The sequence below is a fragment of the Procambarus clarkii genome, chromosome 83 (genome assembly GCF_040958095.1).
Source record: "Procambarus clarkii isolate CNS0578487 chromosome 83, FALCON_Pclarkii_2.0, whole genome shotgun sequence".
Classification (NCBI taxonomy): Eukaryota; Metazoa; Arthropoda; class Malacostraca; order Decapoda; family Cambaridae; genus Procambarus; species Procambarus clarkii.
In genome coordinates, this window is record NC_091232.1 from 12227580 (window position 1) to 12247891 (window position 20312).

At 43.2% G+C, this 20312-nt stretch overlaps 2 protein-coding genes across 7 annotated transcripts in view; one reads left to right on the forward strand and one right to left on the reverse strand.

Annotated features, from left to right (window-relative positions):
• Nucleotides 1–451: 451 nt before the first annotated feature.
• On the reverse strand, nucleotides 452–2599 carry LOC138358386 (dynein heavy chain-like). Its single transcript, XM_069316222.1, has 2 exons — nucleotides 2525–2599; nucleotides 452–886 (listed from the first exon to the last, which is right to left on the reverse strand). Exons 1-2 carry the CDS (start codon nucleotides 2597–2599, stop codon nucleotides 452–454), a joined length of 510 nt encoding a protein of 169 aa, XP_069172323.1.
• Nucleotides 2600–3695: 1096 nt separating this feature from the next.
• Nucleotides 3696–20312, forward strand: part of LOC123752675 (calcitonin gene-related peptide type 1 receptor) — a 211359-nt gene continuing 194742 nt past the window's right edge. For all 6 annotated transcript variants that reach the window (XM_069316408.1, XM_069316406.1, XM_069316404.1 and 3 more), the window contains exon 1: nucleotides 3696–4188. In XM_069316408.1, coding sequence (XP_069172509.1) covers nucleotides 4167–4188 — 22 coding nt within the window. In that variant the 5' untranslated portion in view covers nucleotides 3696–4166. The remainder of the gene's footprint in view (nucleotides 4189–20312) is intronic.

Sequence of the window (20312 nt, forward strand, 5' to 3'; positions counted from 1 at the left end):
GGTAAAAATCTCGAGTAAGAACATGGAGATATCTGATGGGGTCATAATGAGAATTAATGTGTGGTTATACGTCCCTGAAGGCGCAGTGGTAACACACTCGCCTCGTGCTTCGCGAGCGATTTGGCTTAGGTTCGTATCCTGGCCTATTCTTAACAGTATGCCTCTGTTCACCCAGCAGTAATTGGGGACCTGGTTGTTAAACGATTATCGGGTCGTGTTCCAGGGAAACTAGTAGGTAATGCTTACCCTGAGATTAAGTCGATTAAGCCGACTTACTAGTCGATTAAGGCAGCGTCTGGGATGCTCTCGGACGTAGGTTCGAATCTTCGTCACGGCCCTTGTGGATTTGTTCTTACCCTGAGCTATGAGACAGGAAAGCTCTCTGCCTGCTCACAGCCAGCACTCGTCTCTTCCTGTACCACCTGTGTGGACTAAAACATAAGTAGGGTGATTAGGGTGTTGACACAGATGGATATGGTGTTGACGCTAAAGTTATTGACAAGATGGCCTTATAGACGGTGTGGACAGTGGTCTTATAGACGGTGTGGACAGTGGTCTTATAGACGGTGTGGACAGTGGTCTTATAGACGGTGTGGACAGTGGTCTTATAGACGGTGTGGACAGTGGTCTTATGGACGGTGTGGACAGTGGTCTTATGGACGGTGTGGACAGTGGTCTTATGGACGGTGTGGACAGTGGTCTTATGGACGGTGTGGACAGTGGTCTTATGGACGGTGTGGACAGTGGTCTTATGGACGGTGTGGACAGTGGTCTTATGGACGGTGTGGACAGTGGTCTTATGGACGGTGTGGACAGTGGTCTTATGGACGGTGTGGACAGTGGTCTTATAGACGGTGTGGACACTGGTCGTATAGACAGTGGTGTCCTAAAACACAGTAGAAGACATATTAACTCATCTATATCCAACCATACAGACATATGTCAATCGAACTTATGCTTGAACTTTCCGCCTTGTTTCCTTCTATAATTTTACTTGTCAACTTGTTCTACAGTTCTATAATCCCAATTTCGACCACATGGTTGTCTATTTCTTTAGCAATTAAACAAAATTCAAACCTGAATACATTTTCTCGTATTCTAACTTAAATTGGATTTTTAGAACTTGTAAGTGTAAAAGTAAATACCCCGTACTTGGCATCCAGACGCAAAAGTCTGGCGTCCTGGTGAGCTCATTTCCTTGGCGTTCCGGGGAAGTATTTTGCTCGAGTTGATGAATGTGGAATTAGATCCCCTTGGCTGTGAAAGCCCTGGCCCTAACCGCTTAAAAGGCTTTACTTCCTAGCCACTATCGATACTCAGGGCCAAGCTCAAGGGTGAAACTAAGGGCCATCTGCGAGAGAGGCATGCGTCATTAAGCCGTAAAATAATGATCAATATCTCATGAGTGTGTAAGAGGGGAGAGACGTGCATAGCGCACAGTGCACAGCATCTGCAGCTGCACTGCCTCATCTCCTTGCAAATAATTTACGGTGCTTCTTAGCGCCCGAGTCACTCTTCAGGTCTCTCATGCATTCCTCAACGAAGCACTTTGAAGAGGAAAAGGGGATTTATTACGACACACAAGTTTATCCTCTTGAATGTGAACAGATCTAAAGTATTCAATCAGCGGCCCAGGCGAAGAGTTTCATGAATTAGAGACACTCTATGAGATATAATAGAAGCAAGCCATTTTGGAAATCAAGATGAGCCCTGATTTTACGGAGGAATTATGGAAGCTGACTAGTTACTTAGAAGGCAGCTGTGTGTCTTATTGAGATACAAATATTACACAAATAAGCACCTGGGATGACCTATTTTTCTCGGGAATTTCACAGGGGATTGGAATCTATGTTCCACTGTAGACTTTGAGAGATTTCACCTAAGACTTGGAGAGATTTCAATTAAGACTTAGAGAAGTTTCTCTTTCAGACTTGGAGAGGCTTTCACTTCGGACTTAGAAAGATATTACTTAAGACTTGGAAACTTTCACTTAAGACATGGAGAGGTTCCCACCTCAATCTTGGATAGATTCCCACTTAATATTTGGATACATTCACACATCAGACTTGGAGAGGCTCCAACTTGAGCCTCTGATTGGTTCTCATATCAGACTTGGAGAGGATCCCACTTCAGACTAGAAGAGTTCTCTCCACAGACTTCCATATGTGTAGAAAACGAAGCAAAATACACACTGCAAATGACTTGTATTTCTGCATTTTATTATACTCATATTAAGGGGATCCGGACCTACAGGATTGGCTACAGGAAAACGTTTCCCTAAACGTTCCTGGTATAAGTGAAAAACTATAAGTAATCAAGACGCCTTACAACCAGCTGCTCCGGATAGATGGGACTCGACAGCTGGGAAGGCAGCTCATCTAGGGGAAGGACAACCCTGATCTCAAACCTCCTGCGAGGAAAAATCCGGAGCTGGAGCCCCTAAGGCAGTTCGTTGTTGGCTTCAATCTCGTTCTGGCAGCTCCTGTGATGGTGCTGGAACCAATCGTATTGGCATTTGCCTTACTATTAGACGATTTAGCAACGTGGAGAGGGAGGGGGAAGGGGGAACCTGCTGCATGGGTGACAGCTTCTTCTCCATGTCAGCCTATCCTGGCTCTGCGCCCTGGAGAGGCCACTCCAGACCGACAACCAGAGCACAACTCCATAGTCTCCCGAGACTGCAGGTTGCCTACATAAGTAATCAAGCCACTTACGCACTGATCTCCTTCAGGGGGGCCTCGTAGCCTGGTGGATAGCGCGCAGGACTCGTAATTCTGTGGCGCGGGTTCGATTCCCGCACGAGGCAGAAACAAATGGGCAAAGTTTCTTTCACCCTGAATGCCCGTTACCTAGCAGTAAATAGGTACCTGGGAGTTAGTCGGCTGTCACGGGCTGCTTCCTGGGGGTGGAGGCCTGGTCGAGGACCGGGCCGCGGGGACATTAAAGCCCCGAAATAATCTCAAGATAACCTCAAGAAGAAGGTCATCCCACTGCTGGAGGAGAAGACATCAGAGAAACTCCTGTCTCCAGCTCGACCTTTATTAAATAATTAAGAGTCACATCTTTCCCAGATTACATAAAGTGAGTTTTTTCCGAATAAGGTTTCTCTTTTTTTTTTACCATATTAAATACATATGTATCAACATGGACAGGTTTCAGAATTTATTTGATTGAACGATTTTGTATGTAAACATCGCACGTTTTGCCTAATAAAAAACAATAATTTTATGAATTTTGAAGTAAATTTGATCTCAAAATACCGGATAATTACATAATGTTCACAGCCAAGCTGCAGCAGCAGGGTTATCTGGAGATGATTTCGGGGCTTAGTGTCCCCGCGGCCCGGTCCTCGACCAGACCTCCACCCCCAGGAAGCAGCCCGTGACAACTGACTAACTCCCAGGTACCTATTTACTGCTAAGTAACAAGGGCATGAGAGTGAAAGAAACTCTGCCCATTGTTTCTCGCTGGTGCCCGGGATTGAACCCGGGACCACAGGATCACGCGTACAGTGTTCTGTCCGCTCAGCCACCGGCTCCCTCTGCATACATTATGGGTGGATACATTGCTGGTAGAGCCTAGTGTCACAGGTCCTAGTTAGTGTGACAGAGTGCGACCCCTCCCTCGCTGACGGCGCTGGCACCGGAGCCAAGCTGGGGGCAAGTGCCAGGGACGAGCGTGGCTGGGCTCAGTCACCCACCAGGCATCAGAGAGGACGGACGTGTCACCCTCCGTCGCCGCCAGCAACAAGTGAGAGTCGCAGGTGAACAATATGTTCACGCTCGGCCGGAACAGTGACTCTTGGATGTTCGCTGAGCAAACACTGATGCCTGAATAATAAACAAAGAAAAACTAAACTAAAAAATAAGATATTGAAACAGTGACAAATGAATTTCAAAGACATCTTTTTATATATATAAGAACATAGAGTTTCCCACATGAGGAACACAGCACACTATCACACTCCCCTTATGGACTAACACAGGCGCAAGCAAAGGAACCACGGGCATAAAAATGTGTTTACACCTCAGGTCCTAAAAGTACACGGAACTTTTATCAACGCTAATTGCCCCCACGGCGTCTTGCTTCAGCTGCGCATATATTGGCGCAGCTTTTCCTGGCTTTTCCTTTCGGCGCTGTTGTGACCCAAGGTGATCAAGCCAGCCATGGAAGGCAACGAGACCACGGGTGAGTTGATGTGCAATTTTGAAGGTGTTCAAGATAGGGGTGTGTTCAACCCCCCCTCCTCCCCTCCCCCCTCCTCTTTTGCCCCCCCCCCCCTTCTTCTGAGGCTGTTAGAGCTGTTCAAGATGGCTGTTCAACCGCTCTGAATCTGTTGGAGTTTTCAGAATGGCGGAGGTGTGTTGCTCTAGAATTGATGATGTTTGTTATTGATGTATTCTACTCCCCCCCCCCCCCTGTTAAATTGTTTGTCCTTTGCACCAAACAGTTATTCTAACACATTTATTTCTTAGAGTATAGGGGTCCCTTGTCGATGTTCATTGAGTCATAGAAAAGATATCTCTGAAGTATCCTTCAAGTTCAAGAGCAACGGTTATCTGCAAGGAGTATTACAAAGAATATCCAAAGAGGCTTAAGTGAAAATTAGAAGAGAAGGATCTCTGCATGAATTGCTTCTAAGTGTTCTCTTGAAACCTGCAATCCAATGTTTCTTTAAGACGTTCCTTCGTGATGTTCCTGCATTAGATCCCATTAAAGTATAGCTTTAAACTTATAACTAAAGGTTCATTACTTTATAAACTGTAATATATATACTAAACACATTTATTTTAACCACGAAATTTCCTTTGCTTATTATCGTAATATGTTTGATTTATCATCTCAGATGTTAAACCGGTTAGGGACGTTTTGTTTACGCATTTTACAAACAAAATGACGTTTTATCGCTGTTAAATATAATAGCTGGATGGAAGAGGCAGAAAAGGAAAAGATAAAATTTATAAATAGGGTTTAAATACAGTGTTTACACGCGAGTAACAGGAAAAGAGAAATAATGAAAAGAGACATTCAGAAAGGCCAGGAGTAATCAGTTAATTGAGCACCATGGCCTCCTAATAATTGTACCACAATGTTGTCCCTTTCCACCGCAACGTCTAGATTACGATGTTTTAGTCAAAATAACAGCCCAACAAAATTCACGTTTTCCGGACCAGTGAAAAGCGAACACGGTACATTAGGTGTTCCGCCTAGTGAGACTGTTTCTGGTTAGATAAAAAGCACTTGAGAGTTGACGCCTGTCGGATCGTTAGGACAGGCTAGGCAGAGGTTGGCGTCATGGCTACTGTTGAATGATTGAGATTTTGGGGTCATGGCCACTCCTGAATGGCAGAGATGTGTTGCTAAATATAAGTTTAGCAACACCAGGAGAATAAAATAAACTTTATATGTCTGGTGTATATATATATATATATATATATATATATATATATATATATATATATATATATATATATGCAATTGACGATCACAAAACACTGATCATTTTATGCGGAAAATCCACAGAGAAATATGAAATGAGGTGAACGTTTCGGCTTGTCAAAGCCTTTGTCAACACCAGACTGACAAAGTCTGGTTTTGACAAAGGCTTTGACAAGCCGAAACGTTCACCTCATTTCATATTTCTCTGTGGATTTTCCGCATATATATATATATATATATATATATATATATATATATATATATATATATATATATATATATATATACATATATATATATATATATATATATATATATATATATATATATATATATATATATATATATGAAATTATCAGACTAAATGGAAGAAATATTTTAATTTGTTCAAATTAATATTCCGAATCACAAGTCATAAATTATGCAACGAACCAACAAATTGCGAGAGACCTGCAAATTTGTATGTTACGATGTTATCAGTAGAGCCACACCAGAGGACTGGAAAAAATCAAATCATCATAAAATAGGCCAGACTGCTTTCGTCCTCGAAATATAAACGAAAAACTAATTTCCTCATCAGTGGACATATATAGAAAATAAATGGAAATCAATTTCAGCTGCTTCGTGTGACCTAATAGGCCTTAAGCAGTTTAATTTATTGATAGGCGTTATCCTTATTATTTCAAAATAAACCATAAACTTAATTTTGTATTTCTATTATATATTAATATTCGTCAGGTAAAGTGTATCAGCTGAAAGGAAGTGATTGGTATGGGTGGTGAGTCCTCTTGAACCATCACATATGCATGTGAATCTGTAGACAGAGTTAGTGTTCATTTTTCGATCCTCTTTCTGCTCCTTGCCCGTGGTTTAAACCATGTTATTATTGTAATGAGCAATGCTCCTGAAAGGTTCCAAAACATTAGATTAACTTCATCGAAAAGATGGGGGTAATATCCAATGGCATTAAATGTGTTTTGCTGCATTTTGAAGCTTGGGTAATGCGGTTGTGATTAATTTTCTGCTTGTGCTTAAATTAATATAATTTTGTTAAAGTTTCTGGTGTGTAGTGAAGATAGTTGCTCGTGTCTAATGAAATTATAAACAAAACTATAAAATAAACCCATCATTCAAAATAAGATAAACTATAATTAAAAAAATATTATATTGCGAATATACAAATTACGACCTGTTTCACGTATCCAACACAGTTGTGCTACTGAAAAAAATTGAAAAACATTCGGTAAATATTAACCAAAACGACAACAGCAAGATAGCAACGTAACATGCCGTGGGTGTTATATATGGAATGTGTTCTCGCATCCCACCTTCATAAGCAGCGACCAAATGCTAGTTAATCGAACCAAAGACGCGTCCGGCCCCTCTGTTTATGGTTCTCATAAGACATCGGCTGACAACCAGCTGATGTCAACAACAGCTGACAACCAGTTGATGTCAGCAACAGCTGACAACCAGCTGATGTCAACAACAGCTGACAACCAGCTGATGTCAACAACAGCTGACAACCAGCTGATGTCAACAACAGCTGACAACCAGCTGATGTCAACAACAGCTGACAACCAGCTGATGTCAACAATGGCTGACAACCAGCTGATGTCAGCAACAGCTGACAACCAGCTGATGTCAACAACGGCTGACAACCTCGACGAAATCGGCTGAATGTTTGCTAGTCCAGTCGACAAACTCCCTGTTTATGAATGCAAAACACTTTACACACGACTCACATTAGCTTTCGTTCAAGTTATTTTGGAACAGTGCTTCGTTCAGTTATAATGTTAGAATAGCACGTCTTTAAATACTTCATCAACATTGTAAATACACGTAATACCTAAATGAACCATAGAACCTAATCAAACCAGCCCAAGGTCTAATTGGGATCAGCCAGTGGGCACGGACGCAGCTTGAACGAGCTCAGCCTTGGGATGGGTCGTAGGGCTAGCAAATATAATTCCTAACGAATTATATTAAAATTGGGACATCAACACCATGAAGCCTACTTTAGTACATCATAATTTTAGGGTTGGTGCCACTGTTGGGTGTACATAACAGATGTATAAAAAATAAATTATCACTGTTGGCAATAAATGTTTTTGTTTACATTTTTGTGAAGATAACTATGCTCGAAACTATGATTTAAATGCGCTTCATTCGCTTCATGACCTGACAATAAACTTGACAAAGTCTAGCCCGTCCTCATAAAAAAAGACCAAATGTGATCACATGCAGCCGCCAAGCACTCTGTTTATGGATGAAAAATGCATTACTCACGACTCACAATGATGATGTTCGAACAGTTATCGAACAATGTTTCGCTGACGACCTCTGATTGCTGATTGAATCGCAGCTTTGAAAATGCTTCACCCCACGTACTACAAATACAAATAATTGCCAACAGATTCTAAACACAAAATTTATCCTAAGCCTAAATATACCTCAATATGCTGAAATATAATAATGTTAAATTATATTGAAGTAAGTTACTAGTTTAAATGATCAATATATTAAAATTAATGAATGCGTCTTTGGGGTCGGCCGCTGCATGGAATGAACATGGCCTGATAACGAGTTGCAAAATGAAGTCAACGTAATCAGCCCATTACCAAAACCCTGATTCGTCGCCTTCACGATGTGTGTGTTTAATACGGACTTTTCCCGTCCGTAAGTGTGTATTTTTATTAATTTGTTAATCAAGCTGTTGAACGCTGAAGGGACTTCATCCACTTGCCGCTTTTATAATATCCACTCGCAAGATTAAGCTAATCAAAACATTACCAAGCTGTACTTCTAAATATATAAAGCCACAATACATATTTCCATTTTCGAAAAACAAAAATCTGGTGTTATTTTTTAGGGCGCCTGACCGCTGAATGGATAGCGCTTCGGATTCGTAGTCCTGAGGTTCCGGGTTCGATCCCCGGTGGAGGCGGAGACAAATAGGCAAAAATGTTTCTTTCACTCTAATGCCCCTGTTACCTAGCAGTAAATAGGTACCTGGGAGTTAGACAGCTGCTTCGGGCTGCTTCCTGGGGTGTGTGTAACAAAAATGAGGCCTGGTCGAGGACCGGGCCGCGGGGACGCTAAATCATCTCAAGATAACCTCAAGATGACGAAAAAAAATCAGTTGGCAAATGCATTATAAAAATGATTTGAACAATATTTGTACCTTTGCTTCTGAGTGGAAGATTGGTTGTACAAAACAATACAGTACCTATCATACCTTGAGGTTACCTTGAGGTGCTTCCGGGGCTTAGCGTCCTCGCGGCCCGGTCGTCGACCAGGCCTCCTGGTTGCTGGACTGATCAACCAGGCTGTTGGACGCGGCTGCTCGCAGCCTGACGTATGAGTCACAGCCTGGTTGACCAGGTATCCTTTGGAGGTGCTTATCCAGTTCTCTCTTGAACACTGTGAGGGGATTGCCAGTTATGCCCCTTATGTGTAGCGGAAGCGTGTTGAACAGTCTCGGGCCTCTGATGTTGATAGAGTTCTCTCTCAGAACTATCATATTTACAAGATTAAGGTATCTATATGTCGTATTTTGATCTGTTTCACCAAGAAGGAGGAGCTGAATCCATCCACCCAGACCGCTGTAAGAGACCGTAATTACATAGTTACGCGTGGGACCGGAGCACTGGAGAGTCCCATTCACAAATTCATATTATCGAAAAGTCAGGCAATTTTTTCCCCGTAGAAAACGTACAGCCCCTGAAAGGGAAAGAAAAATGCGTTCCAAAGGGCCTTCCTTCTACCTCTACCGTGATAAAAGTCATTTCCAAGTGGCTAAATGGCTCATTTTTTGCTTTAAAGGTCGATTTATAGTCAGTGTTTTAGAACCAGGCTGATCCCAGGTGCCGGTGATGATGCGGCTGGTATGAAGGCTGTGGTGGTGATGGTGAGGGGTGTGGGGAGGTGGTGACTGTGGTAGAATGTGGTGTTGAGGGTAGTGTTGGTGATGGTGAGGGTGTGGGGAGGTGGTGACTGTGGTAGAATGTGGTGTTGAGGGTAGTGTTGGTGATGGTGAGGGTGTGGGGAGGTGGTGACTGTGGTAGAATGTGGTGTTGAAGGTAGTGGTGGTGATGGTGAGGGCGTGGGGAGGTGGTGACTGTGGTAGAATGTGGTGTTGAAGGTAGTGGTGGTGATGGTGAGGGCGTGGGGAGGTGGTGACTGTGGTAGAATGTGGTGTTGAAGGTAGTGTTGGTCATGGTGAGGGTGTGGGGAGGTGGTGACTGGGGTAGAATGTGGTGTTGAAGGTAGTGGTGGTGATGGTGAGGGCGTGGGGAGGTGGTGACTGGGGTAGAATGTGGTGTTGAAGGTAGTGGTGGTGATGGTGAGGGCGTGGGGAGGTGGTGACTGGGGTAGAATGTGGTGTTGATGGTAGTATTGGTGATGGTGAGGGCGTGGGGAGGTGGTGACTGTGGTAGAATGTGGTGTTGAAGGTAGTGTTGGTCATGGTGAGGGTGTGGGGAGGTGGTGACTGGGGTAGAATGTGGTGTTGATGGTAGTATTGGTGATGGTGAGGGTGTGGGGAGGTGGTGACTGTGGTAAAATGTGGTGTTGATGGTAGTATTGGTGATGGTGAGGGCGTGGGGAGGTGGTGACTGTGGTTGAGTTGTGTTTTTTCCAGCTTGAGGATCACACCACAGGATTACCAGCTTCGTGCTTCCCGAAGCTGATGAAGCTACAAAACAAGCCCAGGGCTGAGCTCTTTGCCTGCCATTCAATCTGCGCGAATGTCAGTGAGATTCTCACATGTTCGGAAATAAAAGAATTCAAAATGAAAAAAAGGAAACTAGCCAAGCCAAGAATAAAAAAGAAAAAGGCAAAGGAGTAAATAGAACGATGTAGGAACGTAGAAAACTCGAAGAGGGATATAGAACATGTCAAGCACAAATATAGATATAACACATAGTCAAGCCTGGCCTCGGGCCGGGATTGGGGAGTAGAAGAACTCCCAGAACCCCATCAAGCAGGTATCAAACAGGTAAACGTGTACTGGAAATGGTATACATCGTCCGGAACAAGTTCGTGAGATAGTGACCATGACGCGAAGTAGGAAGTTTCAAGCCTGGAGAGTGTAATGAAGCAGAATTGTAAACAAAGATGGAAAATCAGTGTATGCAACACTCTCTACACCCGTCCCTGCGTGTTGTGTATCAGTCACTGTTCACTATAAACACTTTAACTTTCATTACAATTGTATAAGATATGAGTTACCATATGAGGCGGTGGAACGTTAATCTAATTAAATTTGTTGCTATCATTTTTGTCTTCTATTATCATCTGTCTAAACACCTGCATCATTTCCATACGAATTGCTGCGCATCTGTGACATTCAGATCTGTTATCTGGGAACCATTTTAGTCAGTATGAGGTTGTTGGCGTATTATTTGGTGTCCGTACGCACTCATAAAAAAAGATTCTTTATATATCAATTAATATTATTAAATATTAACGGATGCCATTATTGTAAATGTTTCAGTATTTGTTGAATATTGAGTAAAGTTGATGACTGCAATGATTGTAGTGCTCCTGCAGGTGGTTCTGCTGCTGCTGCTGCTGATGATAGTGGTAGTGATTAAAGCCGTAATTACTGTTAAAATGCTTGATTAATCCAATCAGGCACTGATCCAGTGCTTGATTGGCTAGTTAGGATTGTCATAGGTATGAAAACTGCCATTTAGTAATACAATTCATACAAGCTATACGGAAACGAAAGACTGCTGTCAGGGATACACACACACAACCCATACTCAGGTCATGCTCGTCCAAGCACCGACCCCTCAGGTCATGCTCGTCCAAGCACCGACCCCTCAGGTCATGCTCGTCCAAGCACCGACCCTCAGGTCATGCTCGTCCAAGCACCGACCCCTCAGGTCATGCTCGTCCAAGCACCGACCCTCAGGTCATGCTCGTCCAAGCACCGACCCCTCAGGTCATGCTCGTCCAAGCACCAACCCTCAGGTCATGCTCGTCCAAGCACCAACCCCTCAGGTCATGCTCGTACAAGCACCGACCCCTCAGGTCATGCTCGTCCAAGCACCGACCCTCAGGTCATGCTCGTCCAAGCACCGACCCCTCAGGTCATGCTCGTCCAAGCACCGACCCCTCAGGTCATGCTCGTCCAAGCACCGACCCTCAGGTCATGCTCGTCCAAGCACCGACCCCTCAGGTCATGCTCGTCCAAGCACCGACCCTCAGGTCATGCTCGTCCAAGCACCGACCCCTCAGGTCATGCTCGTCCAAGCACCGACCCTCAGGTCATGCTCGTCCAAGCACCGACCCCTCAGGTCATGCTCGTCCAAGCACCGACCCCTCAGGTCATGCTCGTCCAAGCACCGACCCTCAGGTCATGCTCGTCCAAGCACCGACCCCTCAGGTCATGCTCGTCCAAGCACCGACCCCTCAGGTCATGCTCGTCCAAGCACCGACCCTCAGGTCATCCTCGTCTAAGCACCGAGCCTCCTGGAAGCTACATTTCTAATTTATCTCCAAACTATGCAGTCTAAAATGATAATTTCTTTAATATAAACTTATAATAATATACATTATAATTTGTATATTGTTAGTAGGATACGTTAGGTTAGACGTTGTGGTCCTGTTGCTAATTCATTATATTTGGTTTGGTATTAGGCTTAAGGCCTATTAACCTCTGGAGGATTATCAAGTTCACCACAACAACTTACTGACCAACCAGCAAGTATACTTTAGTCCGTAACATTGTCCAGGAGTATACTCTCAGCGAGTATACGTCAAGAATTAGAACACCTCACGGGGTATATCCTGTTGCCAGGCTGTTAATTATATTAACAACCTTTCCTCGGGAAATTAATTATATCTGCAACCTATCTTCTGGCTATTAAATATATCAACAACCTGTCGTGAGGGTGTGCTGGTTTAAGTTACCGCCATTAACCAACGCGTATCTACCTCTTACGGTGTTATAAAGCAAAGATTTTCTTGTAATATGTAAACAAATATTATGTTATGGTCTAATGTAATACTTAACTTAGCTTTCATTTATTTGAGATCACTCGTCGTCATTCGACCGAAGGCCAAGCTATGCATAACCAAAATTGGATTGACTGTTTGGGTTTATAATGCTGGAAGACTGAATGGTGAATGCGTCTAAGGGGACGAGAGCAGCTGGCACGTGTAAGGCTTACCTGTGGGCGACACAAACACGACGGATATTGGATTGAGGAGCTTGTGTCCAATGTTTATATAATGGGTTGCGTACACAGGCCCGTTTGGATCTGTGTGTCCTTGTACTGAAAGGTTAGGATCATGTGAGACTACGAGTCCAGTTCCCGGGGCTACTATGGTGTTTTAATATAGGGCTGATTCACACCCTTCCTGCCCATCCTTGACGGACTTATAGGAAGAGAAATCGGGGCAAGGGTCGGAGCAGTAGCCGGAACAGTAGTAGCAGCAGGAATGAGAGCAGTCAGCCCCAACCCGTCCTCGACTCAAGTCCATTACATCCAGCGGTCGACCCCACAGACGCATTCATAAATTTTTACATGCTGTTCAGTCAAAACGGGAATTTTCTCAAATATAAATTAGTATTATAATATATTAGCATATTGTGCATATATATAGGCATAGGTTAGGTTAGGTTAGGTGTTTAGGTTCTGTTGGCGATTATTTGTATTTGTAGTACGTGGGTGAAGCATTTATAGCGTTGTGATTCGAACAAAATTCGTCAGTGAAATACTTGTTCCGGATATGTTCGAACGTCAGCAGTTGTGAGTCGTGTGTAAACCGCTTTTCATTCATAAACAGGAGGTTTGGCGGGTGCATGGAATCACTTTTGGATCTTTGTTTGGAGGACGGGCTGCTTTAAGGTACGAGAGCCAGCCCGCCTTCCAAACAAAGACCCAAAAGTGATTCCATGCCCCAGCCAAACCCCCTGTTTATGAATGAAAAACGGTTTACACACGACTCACAACTGATTTCGTTCCAACACTTCCGGAACAAGTGCTTCACTGACGAATTTTGTTCGAACCACAACGCTGTAAATGCTTCACCCACGTACTACAAATACAAATAATTGCCAACAAAACCTAAACACCTAACCTAACTTATGCCTTTATATGCACAATATGCTAATATATTATAATATTAATTTATATTTGAGAAAATTCCTGTTTTGACTAATCAGCATGTACAAATTTATGAATGCGTCTGTGGGGTCTACCACTGGATGAAATGGACTTGAGTCGAGGACGGGTTGACTCGCTAGAGATACCTGTCCAAGGTCATCTTCACTCTGAAGGTACCTATGGAAGATCATCTTCCTTCAGAGGTACCAGTGTAGTGTCATCCTACCAGAAACAATTTCCCCTCAACTTATCGACCCATCTGAGGGAGACCGCTTCCCTCTACACCACTGCCCCTTCACATCCCCAAGCTGTTTATGATGTGACATAATGGAATAGACACCTCGAGTGGCACCGTATTATGAGCCCATCACACGCATGTTCTGACCGGCAGAACCAGCAGGCGGCAGAGAAGGTTTCCGATGTCTGACGATGTTATCTTGAGATGATTTCGGGGCTTTAGTGTCCCCGCGGCCCGGTCCTCGACCAGGCCTCCACCCCCAGGAAGCAGCCCGTGACAGCTGACTAACTCCCAGGTACCTATTTACTGCTAGGTAACAGGGGCATTCAGGGTGAAAGAAATTTTGCCCATTTGTTTCTGCCTCGTGCGGGAATCGAACCCGCGCCACAGAATTACGAATCCTGCGCGCTATCCACCAGGCTACGAGTCCTCTCCCCACATGTAGTTGTGGTGTGAAAATATGACCATCTGCTGGCGGCTGAGCGTCGAGTAAGGGGGCCCCGGAGCTACACTCACAAGTGGGTGATTAATGGAATCCTTGCACTTCACGTCGTGGTTAAGAGCTGCAGCCGTTTTAATTAATCACGTTTGCGGATGATCGATCATACACGTTGTCATGACCCCGCGAGGCTCACAGGTTGTCATGACCCCGCGAGGCTCACAGGTTGTCATGACCCCGCGAGGCTCACAGGCTCCTTCATGTTGCTTTTGGAAATTCAACTTCATTTCGACTATGTTGCTAGCAATGCTAACACGCCCTTAGTTGCATAATTATTATCATTAGTATTGAATGCAGAGAAACACTGAGTTGAGCGTAAACTTTATTGATGTTGATGTAACAAATATATTGTATTAAAATAATTATTATTATTATTATTATTATTATTATTTTGTAAATATACTTATACATTTTCTTTAAGATATCGGAAGATTAACAAACGCTAAGATCTGACTAGTTCGATTGGTAGCTACGATCAGCGGTAAATGTTCCTTCCTTAAAAGGAACATAATGGAAATAGAAATTGATGGAAGTAATGATGTTTGTCCCTCTCTCTAAAACTAATTGTCAAGGTGAATCCTCTTGGACTTAATTGCCTCTCACTAAAATATAAGTTTGCGTCCGAAGTCTTGATGGATCCCTGGTACTATTTATATTCAAGATGATATCCTCATAATGCACCCAGAGTTTGCCAGTGCAGACTACTGAACATATGTCCCTGTATGACTAATCATCCTGCGAGATGGGGACTTTTAGTATCACTGCTACCTTATTCACTCTTGTGTTGATGATGATATCCTCATAATTCACCCAGATTCTGCCAGTGCAGACTACTTATCACATGCCTCTGTATGACTAACTATCCTGTGTGATAAGGATTTTTAGCACCACGTAGATAGCTTTTTGACACTGTACATATAATCTAGGGCGGCTGCACAAATACACATGTACCTGGTTGATGGGGTTCCTAAATGTGTTTAAAAAATTATACTCCAAATATAAAGATAATTCTTGTATAAGTTGGCATACCATGATGGAATATTTGAGAGCTAGAAAAAAAATACGGTGCTCGGTGTAAGAAATAGTCCAGGACCTTGTATACCACTTATACCAATCCAGGAGTATGCAGCACTAGCCTGGAGTCCATATCTAGTTAAACACAAGGAAAAGTTAGAGAAGATTCAGAAGTATGCCACCAGACTAGTCTCAGAACTGAGTGGTATGAGCTACGAAGAGAGGCTACGGGAGCTAAACCTCACGTCCCTGGAAAACAGAAGAGTAAGGAGAGACATGATCACCATCTAATCAATTTTCAGGGGAAATTGACAAGGTGGAAAAAGACAAACTATTTAACATGTGTGGAACACGACCAAGGGGACACAGGTGGAAAATTAGTACCCAAATGACCCACAGACATTAGGAAAAAAATTTCAGTGTCGGAGTAGTAACAAATGGAGTGAATTAGGCAGTGATGTGGTGGAGGCTGACTCCATACACAGTTTCAAATATAGATTTGATAGAGTCCAAAAGGCTCCAGAAACTGTATACCAGTTGACTGACAGTTGGGAGGTGGGACCAAAGAGCCAAAGCTCAACCCCCGCAAGCACAGCTAGGTGAGTACAGACACACACACAACCTGCAAGCACAAATAGTAAATACGTACCCACACACACACACACACACACACACACGCACACACACACACACAAGGGCCTCGTAGCCTGGTGGATAGCGCGCAGGTCTCGTAATTCTGTGGCGCGGGTTCGATTCCCGCACGAGGCAGAAACAAATGGGCAAAGTTTCTTTCACCCTAAGTGCCCCTGTTACCTAGCAGTAAATAGGTACCTGGGAGGTAGTCAGCTGTCACGGACTGCTTCCTGGGGTGTGTGTGTGTGTGGTGTGGAAAAAAAAAAAAGTAGTTAGTAAATAGTTGATTGACAGTTGAGAGGCGTGCCGAAAGAGCAAAGCTCAACCCCCGCAAAAACACAACTAGTAAACACACACACACGCAAACACCACCCATTTGTCCAGCCAGAATAGAGACACAATGAACAAGAAATTAATGTGTGGCGTTACTCACTATAACATTAGATACAAAGCAAGCACCTCAAGTCTTATTTGATATTTAAAGACGAAACATGAAGTAATACTGCAACTGTGTGATATCAAACACACAGGTAAATATTCTTAAAGACTCTGCATCACACGCACGAAATATTATACAGATAGTGCACACCACATCCTAGAGGTGATCTTGCTTGATCACCTCGAGCATCACCTCAGAGCTTGCTTGATCCAAGAGCATCTGCAGGGACTGGATAGGCGAGAGTCGCAGATCATTCCTCATGCTCAGGTTCCCCCTTCGGGAGGCTGGTGCTCGGATCAACGCTCATTAGGGGAGATGAAGAGGATGTTCTTCAGGTGTGCTGGTACCTGGGACAAGTGGACCGAGTCCCATTGTGAAGGTCTGAGTGTGAGGATGGTGTCGCGCTCTCCAGCAGGTAGAGAAGGTCGAGGGGTAGGAGACAGGGCAGGAGTCAGGACAGGATTCAGGGTAGGAGTTACAGGAGAAGCTGAATGCAGGCGATGAGACACAATAACGTGGCTGAAGAATGTTGACCAGACTACACAATAGAAGGTGAAGGGACGACGACGTTTCGGTCCGTCCTGGACCATTCTCAAGTCGATTGTGTCGACTTGAGAATGGTCCAGGATGGACCAAAACGTCGTCGTCCCTTCACCTTCTAGTGTGTGGTCTGGTCAACAGGAGAAGCTGAAGTAAGATATAGAATATGAGTTAGAGTAGGAATCAGATTAGGGACAAGAATCAGATTAGGGGCAGGGATCAGATTAGGGGCAGGAATCAGATTAGGGGCAGGAATCAGATTAGGGGCAGGAATCAGATTAGGGGCAGGAATCAGATTAGGGGCAGGAATCAGGCCTGCAGTAGGGACACGAGATGAGGAGGGAGATGGGATAGGAGTCATTTCACAATTAGGAGTAAGACCGGGAACCAGGATCACGTAACAGTAACAGCAGCTGAAGCGACCCCTGTTCCCTAACCGTGGATTTATTTATGCAACAGGCGCCTCATTCCAGATCGGTTCTAATAAGAATGAAATGATTTAACAAACCCCACAGGAGCCTTGATAAGGGTTCGAACCTATGCACTGAGTGTTCCCGATTCCCCGAGTGAAACGATTCTCATGTTCGTCATACTGGAAGCTGTTGATTGATTCTACTGGCTGCTTCTCCAAATGTATTAGCTTTAAAAAGGATTTATAAATGTCGTAAATATTAGGAATTATTTTTGCCCGAATTACCTTGTTTCGGATTTTCAAGAGCACCGTGACTCCTGTTATTCCACGTTCTGCTTTACCTTAATCAGTGATGCTTTACTATTTGGGCTTTATTTATGGGATTCATTTGCCTTACTGCGTACAGGTCGGGGTTTTTATGTTACGAAATAACACTGAATTTCAGGTACATTAAAAAAGTCCTTCTAATTCTTGATGAATCTTGTTAAATGTAAATGTATTATTCAATTTTATTTTGTCAACGGTTTCTCATATAAGCCTCACCCAGTGTTTCTCATATAAGACTCACCCAGTGTTTCTCATATAAGCCTCACCCAGTGTTTCTCATATAAGCCTCACCCAGTGTTTCTCATATAAGCCTCACCCAGTGTTTCTCATATAAGACTCACCCAGTGTTTCTCATATAAGCCTCACCCAGTGTTTCTCATATAAGCCTCACCCAGTGTTTCTCATATAAGACTCACCCAGTGTTTCACATATAAGACTCACCCAGTGTTTCTCATATTAGCCTCACCCAGTGTTTCTCATATTAGCCTCACCCAGTGTTTCTCATATAAGCCTCACCCAGTGTTTCTCATATAAGCCTCACCCAGTGTTTCTCATATTAGCCTCACCCAGTGTTTCTCATATAAGCCTCACCCAGTGTTTCTCATATTAGCCTCACCCAGTGTTTCTCATATAAGCCTCACCCAGTGTTTCTCATATAAGCCTCACCCAGTGTTTCTCATATAAGCCTCACCCAGTGTTTCTCATATAAGACTCACCCAGTGTTTCACATATAAGACTCACCCAGTGTTTCTCATATAAGACTCACCCAGTGTTTCTCATATAAGACTCACCCAGTGTTTCTCATATAAGACTCACCCAGTGTTTCTCATATAAGACTCACCCAGTGTTTCTCATATAAGCCTCACCCAGTGTTTCTCATATAAGACTCACCCAGTGTTTCTCATATAAGCCTCACCCAGTGTTTCTCATATAAGCCTCACCCAGTGTTTCTCATATAAGACTCACCCAGTGTTTCTCATATAAGCCTCACCCAGTGTTTCTCATATATGCCTCACTCACCTTTTTATCCCTATAAGGCACATCTCCTCACCCTAACAGGAGACGTGCCTTGTTAAAACCGAGACGTGCCTTATAGGGTTAAAAAAGAGAAGTTTCAGGGTTAAACAGTGAGGTTAGTCAGGTAAAGTCAAGGACAGACATCTTTATCACCCCGAGTGGTATTAATATTTAATTACCGCTACCCAGTAGGTTAAACGTCACATTTTTTTCATTAATTTTTGATGCTGTAAGAAGGATGAATGTGTCAGGGGCTCTGATTAGCGCCAGGTAAACCCCGGTACACCTGTCCAAGAGGTAGGGGGGGAAGCAGGAAGCTCCCCCTGAACACCTGTACTTGAGGTAGGGGAAGCAGGAGGCGTAATGAGGAGACTTTCATTTTCACGATGGCTATTGAACACAAATTCCTCTGAGATTTTCTAAACTGTTTGGAAACGTGTTTTAATTTTTTTTTCGTTAAGGTCGGAAAGGATTTTGTAAGTGGTATTTTTCTCTCAATTCAGCGGATATGTTCCTTATGTAGTTGCAGGAATTGCTCTAATTTTGTGAAGATTCTCGTGACATAAACTTTTAGAGAGAGAGAGAGAGAGAGAGAGAGAGAGAGAGAGAGAGAGAGAGAGAGAGAGAGAGAGAGAGACTAAACGTACAAAGAGACATATAAACAGACCATTATATTTCTCTATGCTGACCAATAAGTAAGAGGAACAGGGAGAAGGAACCTGGTGCTCTAGGTCAGAGACTATGCTACTGGACTCGGTTTACCGGCTCCCTGGGGCGGACTGGAGCAGCTCTACGAGCCCCACGAGAGCAAGGCTTCGAGGTCGTTGGTGTATCTGTGGGAGGTGGAAATATATGACCCAAGAAATTACCTCCCTTTTGGGTCCTTACACGCCGAAAGGAAACTAGGGGTGACGTGTATATATATATATATATATATATATATATATATATATATATATATATATATATATATATATATATATATATATATATATATATATATATATATATGTGTGTGTGTGTGTGTGTGTGTGTGTGTGTGTGTGTGTGTGTGTGTGTGTGTGTGTGTGTGTTAAAACCATTTTTTCGGATGTAACCTACATCCATTATCAAGGTGCAGTAAACAATGATCAGCATTGTTTACAGCATCTTCAGAAAGGCTGAAGGATACATCCGAAAATTTTTGGTTTTTAATACACTTACACATTTGTGTGGGTCTTTCCTTTACCTTCATTCAAGCACTACAATATTGTAGTAAGTGTCTATTATATAACTGCTTATAGATCATAATATAACTGTTTAATGTATCATTATATAATTGTTAAGATATCATTATATAACTATGCATATATTATTCAACTATTTCATTATATAAGTTTTTTTTTGTAGTTATTAGAGTTTGTAATTCTATCAGATACAATTCAAGAGTTTGTATCATTAGTCAATCGACGTATCACTTGTTGCCTTCAGTACTTTATGGGTGTTGTAGTGCATTGTTGAAACCCCGCATGACTCTGTGTGTTGCAGAGTGCTCAATGGAAACACCAGGGTTGGAGTTCGATGTCTGGTATATGTTGGGGCGGACAACATGGCTGTATTAAATTTCGCTGGGGCGTAAACAACTTTGTGATGAG

Coding starts and splice junctions, on each gene's coding strand:
- LOC138358386 (XM_069316222.1), bottom strand. CDS start 2,599: ATGGAGAAGAAGCTGTCACCCATGCAGCAGGTTCCCCCTTCCCCCTCC. Junction 887..2,524: donor CGTTGCTAAATCGTCTAATA/GTAAGGCAAATG, acceptor ACTGTGTTTTAG/GACACCACTGTCTATACGAC.